We start from the raw sequence: 15,344 nt of genomic DNA, 5'->3' as shown, positions 1-15,344 counted from the left end.
TAACAGTATTATATTTCGTTCATATTATAATTCAGAATGCACAAAATGTATATCATTTAAAGAATTATCTAATCGTTGCCACATGTTCTATTCAAATACTATAATAAAAGCTAGAACGATGTATAAAAGAAATTAAGCAAGCAAAGCAAAAAAGAAACAGTTTTCACAGACGATTGAGTATTTCTCATTCAATTAATTCAGTTTTCACTTCGCGACAAGGCAAAAATACATAAAAACTCAAAATATCCGTATTAAAAATTACGAAGTAAATACTAATTCAGAAGTCAAACAACAAAAATCAGCGTTATATTTACAAAATTTTCACAGGACTAGTTTCGATGGTTTTACCGAACCATCGAGTTTAGTTGTTGTTGTTTGACTTCTGAATTAGTATTTATTCGGCGTGTTATTGTGTCTTAATTACGAAGTAAATCTTAAACGCTTATTTCCTCGAAAAAATTCCAGAAAGGATTAAGCATGATTTAATTCGCAATAATAAATAAAGGCGTTATTTTTGTGTTGCGAAGCTTAGTCCCTCTAGATTGGCAACAAATCTACAATTCTGCTGTTTCAAATGTAAACAAATATGTCCACCATGTTATTTCAACCTTAACCGCACTTAAACAGCTTTTAAATTGTTGATAATTGTACAAATACTGCTTCCAGAATTACGAAAGACATAAAACCGTGGAAGATAAAAACAACATAATTCAATCATTTTTAAAGCAAAAAATGTACAATTTACGAACATATAAGAGTAAAGAAACTGAGATCACTGAGCCGGGTAACAGAGTGGATATATATATAAATATATTTATATACGTTTGGTGCGGCCAATTGCAACCAAAATACGAGGTGCACATCGACATGTTATAGCAGTCCTATATACAAAATTTCAACGTTCTGAGGCTACTCGTTTTTGAGTTATGCGAGATACGTACGTAAGCACGCACGTACATACGTTCGTACAGACGCCACGAAACATTCTCTTCAGAATTCATTTTAAAGCAGTTTTATAATTTTTTTTCAGGAAAAGAGTGTTTTATTCTGTCCTTACGTACAGATATTACGCAAAGACATCGTTAAATTGCATTCGATAGCGGTCAAAATGGATATTTTCGTTGAAATATGTTGCCTGAAACTTTTCGCGATTACAATACTTCCATTTTACTTCGTACAAGGAAGTAAAAAACGCTAGAAAACGCAGAGGGCGTACTGTGCTATGATGTCTTGAAAATCGTAATACGCATGTTGTGTAAGAAGATTTTCTAAATCTCTTTCCAAAATAACCATGCTAATTAGAGACATTTACTGCCGAAACTGATAAACTAGAATCTAGAAATCTATGGTAGAATCTAGAAACAGTGCGAATTTCAGTTCCTGTTGTTGTGACTAATCACGTCATCAGAACAAGCCCACGAAATTAGTCGTGGCCAGGAGCGCAAGATTTTGCCTATCGTTGGCTAGAACCTTGGGAACCATAAAGGTGGTTTACGATTTTTCCCACTTCCAACCCATATTTTGTCGGTGAGCACCCTGGGTGTGGCCCCTCGCTCCATGCCGGTTTCTAACACCAAACCACAGCTAATAGGTGATAGTCGATTTGATTCGGCTCGCCACATATTTAAAGTGTCCCCATGCCGCAAAGACACTCTACATTGATAAACACTCATGCCTTCTCCGGGAATTGAGCCCGCGGGCTTCGGTATGGTAGTCAGAGTCATTACCCACTATCCAGTTTGGGCGTCGATTTCGATACTTAATGCACAGATATTCAGAAACAGACTGAACTTGAGGAGAGTCGAAAAATTGGCGACATTTCGCAAATATTATTCGAGAGTGTTCTAAGTATTTCCTGACGTTAACAACATAATTTAAAAATTGTTTGCATATGACGTTATTCATATGCAAACAATTTTTAAATTATGTTGTTAAATAATAATTCTATACATATTTACACGTATTTACGCTAGGAAAATATAACGCTAGAGACTGGATATAAAGCTAGCGAGGGCGTTGCCTTTAGTTTTTCTCCCCAATAGACATAAATAATTACGTTTATTTTTATTTTTTATTTTTTTTTTTTTTTCTGTTTTTTAGGGCTCTGATCCACGGCTTGCAACATGTCGAGGCAAGCAGCAGAATCAGAGAGCAAAGCTCAATCAAGAAATAAACAAACAGATTATGATTCGAAATGGAGCTGAAAAACTTTACAAGTGAGTTTTTCTTTAGTATTCAGCTATAGTTCATTCGTTATTATTTATTGTGTATATTGTAGTGTTTGCATTTGGTAAAACTTTGTGTTGCTCTTTTGCAGAGGGTGAAGATATTTATGTTTCAAATTTAATCGGAAATCTCGGCGTTGAAGAAGTGTGTTGCCATTCGAAATATATTTATCTTTCGAATTTAATAAACAAACTCAATAATAAGAAGGAAATATGTTGCCACAGTCTGAATGAAATGATTTTAAATCTTCCACGCAGCAATGGCTATCGTTAAACAAAGCTTAATACATCAGGGTGTTTATAAAGCCCCGGACCCATTTTGATGTTTAATAACTCATAAAATAATAAAGATACATTAAAATTAATAACATTAATGGTTTAGATAGACTCAAAAAGCTTCATGATCCTTGTCAATGAACTTCCACATGTGCCCCCTTCTTCGCACGGAGAATATCAAGTCGATATTCAATTTTACGTTAGGTACCAGCAAGCATGTCGGCATCCACAGAGGCTATTCCCATTGTAATTCTGCCTTTAGGTTATGAATTTTCAACACTCTCCTCCTGTAAACGTTGTCCTTTACAAATACCCAAAAGAAAAATTCCAGCGGTGTTATATCAGGTGATCTGGGTGGCCAAAGAATTGGACCTCCTCGTCCAATCCATCTTCTTGTAAAATGGTCATTCAAAGAACTACGAACGATGGTACCCCAATGAGGTGGTGCACAATCTTGTTGCAAAAAGACATGTGGCTGAAGCTCTTCTAGTTGTGGAAATACGAAGTTTTCCAACATGTCTAAGTATACGACTGATGAGACCGTCTTTTCTGTAAAAAAGAAAGGCCAATGACTCGGTCGTGCATTTGTCCACACCACACATTAACCTTTGGGGTGTCCCTTTGTGCCTCCCGGTATTCATGGGGGTTTTCAGATACCCATAACATTGCAATAGTTGTCAAAAGCAAAAGAGAGAAAAATGCAATTATTAAGCAGACCATATTTAGAAAAGTACAGATATTTAGAATGGAAAATGACATTATCTGAAATTAATCACGCGCACAGACGATATTTACAAAAGCAAAGATATTCAAACCTGAAAAGGAAAATATATAAGTTATTCCATCAATAAACGCCATACGTTTGTTTATATCTTCATTATTTTATGAGTTATTAAACATCAAAATGGGTCCGTGACTTTATAAACACCCTGTATATTAAATTTTCTTTCAAATTTACTCTGTTACTAGCGGAAGTAAACGATGCCAGTAAAATATCTAAAACAACAGAGAGAACGATTCTGCTGTAATCCTTCTCTAATAACAATGCAAAAAATACGATTTATAGTCATACATGTTTCAGTCTGATGCGATGCGAAACCCACATACAAAATTTCGAGAGCAAAATAAGCTAATTCTCTCCCATTATATCAGCAACAATGGCACACAGTTTTGAATGATTTTCATCTTTCTAATCAAATAGTTATAAAAGCTCCAGTTCCATCCAATATTTCACCTATATTCAATGTTGGCAAAAAATTGATCATAATTCATCAGAAATCAATAACACGAACAAACAAACAGATATTCTTTATATATATATAGGAGATAATATAATCAATATTTCTTTAGTAAATAAATTATTATATATATATAATGATTTTGTAGAACTTACAAATTTTTGATTAACAAATTCTACGACTTGAAAGTGAACAGTAGCAACACTTTTCGAAATAAAGCATTTTTATTTCCAACGCGCGAGACTGTTGCCATTCGGAAAAATGAGTGCGAAAATTAGTGTTTTCAGAGTTTTGATTAATATCTCGGCTGATTAAAGTCGTACGAAGGTATTCTTAGTTAATAAGTGTGCCCAGGAAACCACTCTAGCGAGATTAAAATCATCTTTATATATAATAGTGTCCGTTTGTATGTACATTATGTCAATGATGCAAATCTACAGTTATAATGTATTTCTCCCGCCTACTTAGCGAGCTTTCGTGGTGCAGTGGTCTGCACGTTCAGCGCGTAATTGAGAGGTCCGCGTTGCCTATTTTTCATCTTGCCTGCTTCCAAAAAATACTTAGTATCTACACAGTTTTATTCCAATTTTGATGAAATTTTGCACAAATGAACTTCAAAATAAGAGGATGGTCACCGTCTCCATAAGTTTTCGAAAAACCACACATTGGGTCACTCAGGACATTTATATTAGAACGTCGCGCTCACGTCACCCATCCTAGGATCACTCAAAGTAAAAAATCGCACGGTGTTAGGTCAAGTGAATGTGGAGGCCAACCAAAAAGAGCGCTATCGTCTCGACCAATCCGACGATCAGGGATTTCGACGTTTAACTATTCTCGTTCAAAGAGTTTCCAATGGGAATGGGCTCCACCTTGTTGCCAAATAAAGTTTACAGGCTCATCCTGTATTGATTGGGGAAAGAGGCATTCTTGTAATATACCAAGGTAAGCCATATGAGCATTATGGATATTTAAATTCCCACTAAGATGAAAAGTTGACTTATCACTGAACACTACACGATCAAACACGCCATCTTCCCGCTCAAACATTGTACTTGCAAAGTTAAAACGTACACTAGTCATCTGGCTTTAACGCTTTGCGGCACAGTGTGTCCGGTCTGGACCCACCTAAAACTTTCCTTCACAGAAAAATTGAATGAAAAAGGATTTATAGGGTTACTATAGGTTACTCTGAATCTTCTTTATTTATAGTAGATGGCAGCTCAACACAAACCAGTCCATATATTTTAGCCATGTTTAGTTTTTTAAGACCCTCGTTTTTCAAAGAAATCTTCCAGATTTTTTTTAGGGTATAAAAGGAACACCATTTGTTGCACATGGTTGCGGCTGTGTGCAACAACAAACTATGAGTACTGGAATTTGCCAAAGCTTTTAAGGATGAATTCATAACATGCCATAAGAGCCAATTTTTAGATAACAAAAACATTTAATAACATTACAAGAGTAAAACTTAATTAGTACAGTTGACAGACAATCACGTTGGAGGAAAGCGAGCGACCAACCGCACCGACAACGAGACGTGACTGTGTGTCGCCGAAATCACCTTCGGTTACAGTTAGTGATAACGGCGCGCGGTTGGCGAGTAGAACACAAGTTTACAGAGTCGCCACACTAGGTGTGCCCAGACCGGGCTCACCGATAATCTAGGCTAACTGAGAGTCTGTATTCTTTGTTTCTCCGCATCTCGTCTGTCAGTTCATTGACAACAAGGCTCGTTTCAGCACTCCTTTCGAAGCTGTATTCAATCAGTGTGCCCACTTTGGGCACACCCACAGAATTAAAACGATAAGTGCTATCTTCACAAAATTTTACTTGTGTACTCCTCTAGGTCTAATTAGACTGCCTACCTTTTTTTTTCATCAAAACACCAACTTTAAAAGGTAGCGTGCCGGAAAGGGTTAAAGCATTAAATTAACTAAATATCATGATGCTCGTAATAAGGATACTAATACTAATTCAGAAGTCAAACAACAAAACTCAGCGTTATATTTTCTAATTTTCCCAGGACTAGTGAAAGGACTAGGACTAGTGATTAGTCCTGTGAAAATTAGAAAATATAACGCTGATTTTTATTGTTTGACTTCTGAATTAGTATTTGTTCGGCGTGTTATTGTGTCTTAAGGATACTAATGTTTGAACATCACTATTTATTTTATTGTATTATTTGATTTTTTACTTTTTACGTAACAGAATGTTTGTTAATGTAGGATATTTTCCTTGTAATACTGTTTAGGTAACGTCACAGAAAAGTTTCATAGAGAAAGAACCATTTCATATTACAAAATTCTTAACTTTTGGTCGTGAGAACGCGAACTTCTTCGCAAGACGTTGAAATCACTGAGGATGGAATAATTTATTTCATTCTTCGTGGCTGAAACAGCTCAGCAAAGGTATGACTGATGTAAGTTTTGGTGGCACGACCTTCGTAGAAGGACGTTTTAACCTACAGTTAGTGAGGCCCGTTGTTGCTCAGAAATGCATAACCGGAACCGAAACAAAAGGTTGATTTTTCCCAGGGCAATTATGATTGTATCGCTATATCATCCGCAAGCATCCATTTAAAGTGGTTATTGAATAGATAAAACAGGAAATAAATATCATGACGTTTGTTTGCTTTACCTTGAAGCTGAAGATACTTACTTTTGTTAAAGTAATAATTAAGTAAATAAAATAAATGCGAAATTCAGTTTTAGTCTTAGATTTGCTGGTTTTACCGAAAAGATTTTTGCATGTCTAGAGAATCTGAAACTAGAATTTCTTTTTTAATGAGCAACATTTTCTGGAGCGTTTTTAAAAATATTTATAATGTATCATTTGAAATTCTAACCAGTTATTTTATGTTAATATTCTATCGATCCTATATTCCTATCGATCTATATTCCTATCGATCTGATTTCCATTTTCCTCCCAGAGTATAAATTTCTAGCCTGCACGATATTCAAATAAGCTAGAAAGAAAAGCCTATTTATTAAAAAAAAAAAAAAAAAAAAAAAAATTAGAGAGAAGAATTAGAGCGTGTTCTGCCTGCTATAAGTTCACGTTGCTAAATTTTGTTCTCTCGTGATTAGTATTCTGCGGCGTTGCATTAGTCTTCCCATTGGGCATTTTACGCCGACCTTAGGTCAGAGCCAGCTTGCGCATTTATTAAAAATGGGAAGCCGATAGGCTAAACTTATTTTCATAAATTTTAGTTCATTCATCATCTTTGATTTAAACTAAAACTGTTGGCTTCTGTTAGCACTAGTTATTAAACTTTATTTGAGTTTCCGTTAAACTTTATTTGAGTTAATAAAAGGGCCTCTTACACCCTTTCCCTCTCCTAGTGGTACTTAACCAGTTAACTGTGGCGCCCTCGTTTAAGAGTGCGCACCGTTTTGTGTCGCCAGAATCGAGCCGAGTATATTCGTCAGTCACAGAATAAGTTGCGCTGGTAAGATACTGGCTGAAAAAGATTGGTTTATTTTATATAATTGAAAATTTTATTACTAATACTTACTTATTTGGTTAACATAAGCATATATTACATACATATTAAACTAAAAACGCAATCAATTAAATTAAACATTATACATATAAAAGTAAGAATTTAAATTCCTGCTGTGGAGTGATATTCAGCGAAACAGGGTACTATACACAATGGGACTTTGCAAATCGAACAGCAGTCACGCGATTCCTTCTTGATCTTACGTTTGTAGCAATGCGAACACCTTCGCGTAGGGTTTTTTTTTTTTTTTTTTTTTTTTTCGATGTTCCGTGTCTATAATCCGGAACATGATTCCCGCCTAATGGGCTTATATTAGGTCTAAATGGCCGAGTTTTGTTTCGATTAATTTCTTTCAATTGAATACGTCGCAAAAGTATCTTCAATAAATTTGCGCAAAAAGTTGATACGCGATCATGTTCCATTATTTTTTTTTATATAATATGAATGCATTCAGACACATAATGTCTAAGAAATGGAGAAATATCTTTTTGTAGTACTTTTTGAGTCGTTTTCTGTGGAGTACGCTATAATAATTCCATTGCTTATATCCACTACACCTATTTTTTTATTATAATCAGTCACTAGCTCCGGTTCCTTTGTTATTATTTTTCTTTTCTCTGTTTCTATTACGTTGTCATTATGTACAGTACTTACTAAATAAACCTCCCTCTTATATTTCCATTTCATTAACATCATATACGCATGACAAGTATACTCGTCAATGCACAAAATCGTGTCGCTTCTCCATAACGAGTATTCTCGCCAATCACAGTTAATTGCTTAAAAGACAAATTAGTTAGAGTTCTGGGTATAATTTATGTTACTAAAGAAAACCGAATTCTATAAAGTAATGATAATCTATGGAGGCAATTGTACATTTTGGTCCATTAAAGGAGAAAAATCAATCATGCCCTCACCAGGACTCTGACCACGGATCTTCAAATTGGTAGCTGGACTTTCTTTACTACATATACGACGCAGGGAGGAAATGTGAAAATTCCTTATAAATCTGAAAGCGAATTTTATCAAATTTCTAAGTTCCAGTTGTAAGAGCTTCTTTCAGTCTATCGCTGGCTATTTCACTAATGTAGAAATTATTGAAGCTAAGCAGTTTTGTAAATATGTATGATCTTTGAAACAGTCTCTTACAATTGCCATGCTGTTTGGGATATCAGTCAGCGATACTGGTTATCGTTGGGCTTGGATTCAAATTACAGAGAAAACTTGGATGTTGCTATTGCTTGGGTGGCAAGGAGCTGTTTAAAATACGGGGAGCTACGACCTTTTGAATACTTTTCAGACCTTTGGTGATAAGGGAAGAGGGATGAGAGATCTCAGATCTCTCCGCCCGAGCTTTCTTTTAAAAAATTAGGCAGAGCATTCCTCTTGTCATGAGTATGAGCCTGTCATCTCCTATGGTCCTGGGTAAAATCTTCGGTAATGAAACGGCTATCAGACTGATTGGTATTGACGATTCGCGATGCAGTAAGTTGCAAGTATTCGGCACTTACTTTGGAACAACAACACTAACAAGCTCCTAAAATTTATTGATACTTTTTATTCCTTATGTTTTTATTTTATACCCAATTTATACATGAAATTACAAGCACTTTAAGAAATAAATTTGAAGGCATCATTCTTCGTAGCAACATTTCTCTTCAGAAGGAGCAAAAGTAAAAGCTCTGAAAGTAATGGCAATTTCTTTTGCGAGTTTTTGTTTCTTCATATGCATCATTAAGTACGAAGTTCCGTTAGAGATTTTCGACGAATATAGCCTGTGCAATGGAATTTAAACACCCTTGTTATACTTCTCCAGAGTCAGTACCCAAGTTATACCTTCATCCAATACTTTAAAGTTTTCTTTATATTTCCTACATTTCCTAATATATTTCATTTTAATCTAAATTAAAATATTACCAAAGAATTTTTTTTTTTTTTTTTTTTTTTTTTGCGTGTGTGTGTGACAGGGAGGGAGGTGAAAATTCTTAAGCAATGAGAGACTGAGGTATAGTGAGATTATACACTGTGTCCCCAAAAGTCCTTATCCGGCCTTAATTTTTGCAAGCGTCGGTCGTAGATATGTACTCCTGATTACAAAATGTTTTTAAATGACGCAAAAATTCATGTTTTGTATTTTTAAATTAAAAACAAATGCATAAAAACATGCATGTTCCTCCGAACTCTATACTTATATTAAGAGAAATGTTTTGCTAATTCTAAAAAATAAAACGCAGAAGGTTTGACTCCTGTACAACAGAAACTCACCGATATATTTAATACTAAAATTGGTTATCGTATTCAGGGAATTTACACAAATTGAAGAGCGAAATGTTTGAATTTGTACATTACTAAAAATAAAACATCCTATAGAAGAAGGTTTCTGGTACTAAGAGATTACCTGACGAGCATTTCTATGCAGATTACTGTGAAAAATATCGATCGATATATTTTTTTTTTTTCCAAAATTGAGATCTTATTCATAGAATCTTATAGAATTTCGCGTTCTGGAAAAAACTGGCAGGCTAAGGTATTGGCACGTAGCCAATTCATAATATTATTTGCATTAATTAAAAATGAAAAATATTTACTTTAATGAATTCTTTTACGATGACAGATAATGATATAAAATAATAAATCTTTATTAGAATGTTAATAACGCATTTTTAGACACTTCGGAAACTTATAAATTATTTAGGTGAAAATTCCTTCGGCGTACCAAATATAATGAATTTATAAATTAAAGACACTAGCAAACCACAAAGAATAAGTAGCATTTAAGGGGGGAGGGGGAATCAACCTCGATTTATTCTAATTTATGTACTAACTGACCACTCGATGCACTGAATATGACGTCAAAAATTGTAAATTTTAAAATGAAACATTTCCTTCAGTTTTTGTGGTATAGAAGTTAAAGCTTTTGTTTTTCATTTTTTATAACGAGTATAAAATTTTCCTAAATTTCCTCATTTAAAAAAAAAATAATAATCCTGTGGATATTAACGTTGAGTTTAATTAGAAGTAATAATTTGTGTTGGAATTAATGGAGAATTTAAATTTAGTTGGGAGATTTATTTATGTTAATTAACCAGTTATTTTATGTTTTGAATCTGTACTATTACTTCTTTCCATTTTCCTACCAGAAGTCAAAGTAGCTCACGCGTATTTAAGTGAGGGTTTGAGATTGCTTAAACAAAGCGTGTTCTACCTGTTTAAGGCCACGTTGCTGGTTTGCTATTTTAAGATAAGAGTTCCTTCCTAAGAGATCTTCGGCATTGCTTTATTCTTGCCAATAGTACTTTCGCACCAGTGTAAACTTAATAGTCAACTTTTCGCTGTCGAATTACTCTGTGTAGCCTTTGCCTAATTGATATTATTATTTAGTTTCAAATTTGAAATTCTACTTTGAGTTCTCGCCGTAATTGCTGGTTGATCTGCTTTGAACTTACTTAATTTTAAAACAAAAAAGGATTATTGAGGTTTTGCCCCAAGTCACATATAGTAAAAGGCATTCTCCTTACATAGTTATTAAAATTAGCTGCTTTTCAATAACAGTATTTTTATACTGGAGTGTGATAACGAAACTAAATAAATGTAAGTTAATTTAAACTTTAGAATTTTTTTTTTTTTTTTTTTTTTCATTCACGTTTAACTTTGTAACAGAATAAGTTGTTAAAACATTTACCGCTATGTACTAATTGTTGAGTTTGGTAGGTATAATGTGAATTAACATTTATTTTCTGATAATATGTTGTTAAATTGTCAATATATACTTTAAGTATTAATAAGAACTGGTTATACAAGCTCCTTGTACATATACCACATGGTTTATTCTTCTCATTTTAAATGCCAGTTCATTACCTTGGAAAAAAGGATATTTTCTATTGTGTAGCACACAATCAAGCAGTTTCATACTACGGCGGTGTCTTTATTACTTTGTGCAACTCTTCAGATAATCAGTATTATAATGTGTAGAGAATATAAGCATTTTTTCAAGAGACACAGGACGCCGTCGGATGTAGCTTATGAACTTCGGCGATCAGAGATCGGTGACTTTTCCAAACTTCCTCTGGCTGTTGGTGTCTTTATTTAATCAACATTATCTTTTTCTCTGAAGACAATTATAAAGACTAAAGTTCAAAGCTCAACAAAAGGGGAAAATCCTCCCTTCCATTGTGGTAAATGATGCGCGATCGTTTGCAAAGTTAACCGATACGCGGATTGTATCGTTTCAAGGTTTTTATGTGATCTGAATAATCATTTTCATTATTCCTGTAAGATGTGATGATCCTTAGATTGTATACCTATCATTATTAACGTAATTTATCGTAAAGCCATAATGAATGACTGAATTCCTTCCAAGTCAAGGTGCCATTAACCTCTTTTCGGCAGTGTGTCCGCTGTGGACACACCTAAAATTTTCTTTCTGTACGCACAGAAAAATTGAATGAAAAAGAATTTATAGGCTACTATAGGTTACTCTGAATCTTTTTTATTTATAGTAGATGGCAGCTCAAAACAAATTGTCTATATATTTTAGCCATGTTTAGTTTTTTAAAACCCTCATTTTTCAAAGAAATCCTCCAGATTTGTTTTTAGGGTATAAAAGGAATTGTTTGAAAAGAAATGTCTATGTTATTTTTTGGCTGCATGCTAATCTCCTTATTCTATATTAGTTTTAAGTTTTTACCTTGAAATCTTGCTTAAAATCCAACGGCGAACCCTAAGTGTGCCCAGACCGGGCTCACCGATAATCTAATACAACTGAGAGTCTGTATTCTTTGTTCCTCCGCATCTCTTCGGTCAGTTCATTGACAACAATGCTCGTTTCGGCACTCTTTTCGCCGCTGTATTCAATCAGTGGGCACACTCACAGAATTAAAACGATAATTGCTATCTTCACAAAATGTTACTTGTGTACTCTTCTAGGCCTAATTAGACTACCTACCTACCCTTTTTTTTTTTTTTTTTTTAAATCAAAACTCCGACTTTAAAAGGTAGCGTACCGGAAAGCGTTAAAACCGTTTTAAGAATCATTTTAACAAGAAAATATCCAGTTTTTTTTTTTTTTTTTAATTAAAGGTACGTTTGTGCGTTGAAACTAGAACTGCCAGTAGCATAAGCAGTTAAACAGCTTCCATGTAGATGAGACGTTTGATTCCGGCAGCTAATGAAGATTTACAACTTACTAAAAGATCAAATACTTGAAAGGGCGGGCGGCGTGTACTTTAGTTCCAGTGTGATGACTGTCGAAAAAGAGCTTTTCATGCAGAATCATCAGCAGTTTCAGTTTGAGATGACATTGTTAATAAAGATTTAACACTGTCATTGTAATTAATCTTATAATTTCGTATGGGAACAACTTTATTTCTTTGCTATGAGGAGTATATATACATATATGAATTTAACAAACATTCTCTATTCGTAAAAAGAAAATTTAAATTAAATTTAAAATTAAAATTTTATTCCTTGCAGCAATGACGCAAGAGAATTATTTAAATTTAATATAACGTTACTATTTATTCTTTAGAAACAAATATATATATACAGAGAGAGAGACTTAAAGATTCTAAGCTTAAAAGTAAATTGGAGTCAAAGCAAGGTTATTCCTCAACAATATTAATATTAGCAAACGGGTTGTAGGGATTTATGTTTATTTTAAATAACCAATTTTATTTAATTTTAAGTTCCTTCCTATAAGCCTTTATTCTCCTAATTCTCAATGCCAGAATATTTAAATTTGGTAGCGCGCGTGAATAAATGCAAATTCTACCTTGAGGAAAAAAAGTTTAAATAGCGAATTTTATAAGGTAAGTTCGAGAGTTTTAGGCTATTGCCGTCACCTCGGTAGCGTGAGCTTCTACTTCCGCAGTTATTGCGGGTTTAGGTGGCATAACAGCTTTTACTTTGCTGCCACTAGTTTCGACGCGGTTTTAAATAACAGGAGTTTTCTGTAACGTGTTTCCTACTGCTTGTGAATATCTTCGACTTTTTATTTTAGTTCTTGTGATTTGAGTTACCGCCCAAGTGAGGCGTAGTGTGTTAGTTTCAAGTCGACGCAGGGTGAATTTTAAAGAGTTTAATAGGAGGTACTTTTAAGCTTTCTCCTGTGTAGTTTCTACAAGATCTTACTACACGTACAGCAAATGATAAAACGTAATAATTTATAATTCATCTCCTTTTACTGAAATCCCAGCTCAGAACTCATCAGGGAAAAATGAATTAAAGCTTCACAAAAGTCTGTTAATATATTTCGAAAACGTGTTTCGTTCTCCTGGTTCATTTGAGATCAAAAACTGAAAAAAGAATCTATTAACTTTTTATTTAAGGCACTAAAATTGATATAAAGCCGGAAACTCGAATCTCAAAATGTACCAGGATTTTCCCTACACGCCTTCGAAACACTTGGTAAAACGCATAAATCATAACATTATGTGCTAAACTGACTACTAAAAAAAACCACAAAATTTTACATTATGTAAAAAGATCATTCAAAAAATTCAATTGGTCTAAAATCATTATATGCAGATCCGAGGCCCACCAGCGGCCGAGCGGTAAAGTCGCTGAACACTGGTAGTTCGGTCCGAGGTTCGAATCCCGCGAACGGGCTGGCTGCATGGGCGTTTTCGTGGTTTTCCCTATGTGTAACGTGTATACGAGCCAGTTTCCCTTAGAAAGTCCTCCACGAAGGCATCCCTCCTCTTAGGCAGATAGCCCTCGAGGCTTTGCCATACTCACACACACACACACACACACACACACGCAGATCCGAAATTCAAAAGCAAATAAATATAAAGAGTAAAACCAGCATACAGGGTGATTATAATTAAAGTTTAAGTTTAAAAACGCTATAAAAAAAGAACCACTGATGAAAATGATGTGAAATTTGAAAGGAATGTTATTGAAGAAGGCGGAAAGCGTATGGCAGAAGAAAAAATTTAGTTTTGAAAGTTAGCCACAGATGGCGCTGTAAGCGGCCGAATCACGACTAGAAATGATTCGTAAAACAACGGCTAAGGTGGAAGTTACACATTAAAACGTATTGACAAATTAGAATTGTTGAATAATTTTATTTGCATGACTGTACATATCACATCGAAAGGGACAAATCGGTTTCATGAGTTTTGCGGCGACGTACCGCATAAGAACCATTCATCAAAGAAGTTCGGAACTGTCACGAGACTGGCGCAAAACATGTTCAATATGGTGTCCACCATTGTGTGCAACAAGTTGAAAGCGACAAACAGCATGTTCCACAACGGATCGCAGTGTCTCTGGGGTGATGTTCAGAATGTGTTGTGAAATGCGTGCCTTTAATTCCGCTAATTTGCAATTGGAGCACGGAACACAACATCCTTCAGATATCCCCACAGCCAGAAATCACACGGAGTAAGATCAGGCGATCGGGACGGCCAGGCTGTAGGGAAATGACGGCTGATAATTCGAGCATTTCCGAAATGGCGCCTCAGCAGCTGCTTCACGTGATGTGCAATGTGCGGAGGAGCGCCATCTTGCATAAAAATGATTTCATCCACACATCCATGCTGTTGCAGAGCTGGAATCACGTGGTTGCGCAAAAGAGACGCATACCTCTGACCAGTGACGGTTGCGGTAACAGGATCGGAAGCACCCGTCTGCTCGAAAAAATATGGTTGTAGGATGAATGATGCCGTAAAGCCACACCATACAGTGACCTTTTCAGGATGAAGTGGTACGGGGTGCTTTGCCAATGGATTTTCTGTTGCCCGTATTCGACAATTCTGGGTATTCACGTATCCTGTCAGATAGAAATGGGCTTCATCTATCCACAAAATTTTCCACGGCCATTCATTATCCATTTCCATGCGAGCCAGGAATTCTAACGCAAACATCTCCCTAGCTGTCAGGTCAGACGGAAGCAAATCCTGCACATAGCCAATTTTGTACGGATAGCATTGCAGGATGTTTCGTACAATTTTCAGCACCGTGCTCGTAGGCCTGTCCAATGTTCGGGCAATTCCTCGTGCACTGCACGGTTGCACACCACCGGCCGACCCCTCCTGTAATGCTGGGGCCACTTCTTCAACTACCGTCGAATGCACTCGTTTTCTCCTTCTACCAGAT

The 15,344-nt window shown here is 35.3% G+C and overlaps 1 protein-coding gene across 3 annotated transcripts in view; it reads left to right on the top strand.

Annotated features, from left to right (window-relative positions):
- Rhp (GTP-Rho-binding protein rhophilin) overlaps positions 1–15,344 on the top strand; it is a 241,758-nt gene that overhangs the window by 136,579 nt on the left and 89,835 nt on the right. For all 3 annotated transcript variants that reach the window (XM_085825895.1, XM_085825896.1, XM_035353824.2), the window contains exon 2: positions 2,101–2,216. In XM_085825895.1, coding sequence (XP_085682021.1) covers positions 2,101–2,216 — 116 coding nt within the window. The remainder of the gene's footprint in view (positions 1–2,100; positions 2,217–15,344) is intronic.

This window comes from Stegodyphus dumicola, chromosome 10 (assembly GCF_044657685.1).
Source record: "Stegodyphus dumicola isolate Sdum_Otavi_A_Nest chromosome 10, ASM4465768v1".
Lineage (NCBI taxonomy): Eukaryota > Metazoa > Arthropoda > Arachnida > Araneae > Eresidae > Stegodyphus > Stegodyphus dumicola.
Note: the sequence above shows the minus strand (reverse complement) of the source record. Positions and strands in the feature narration are given on the sequence as shown.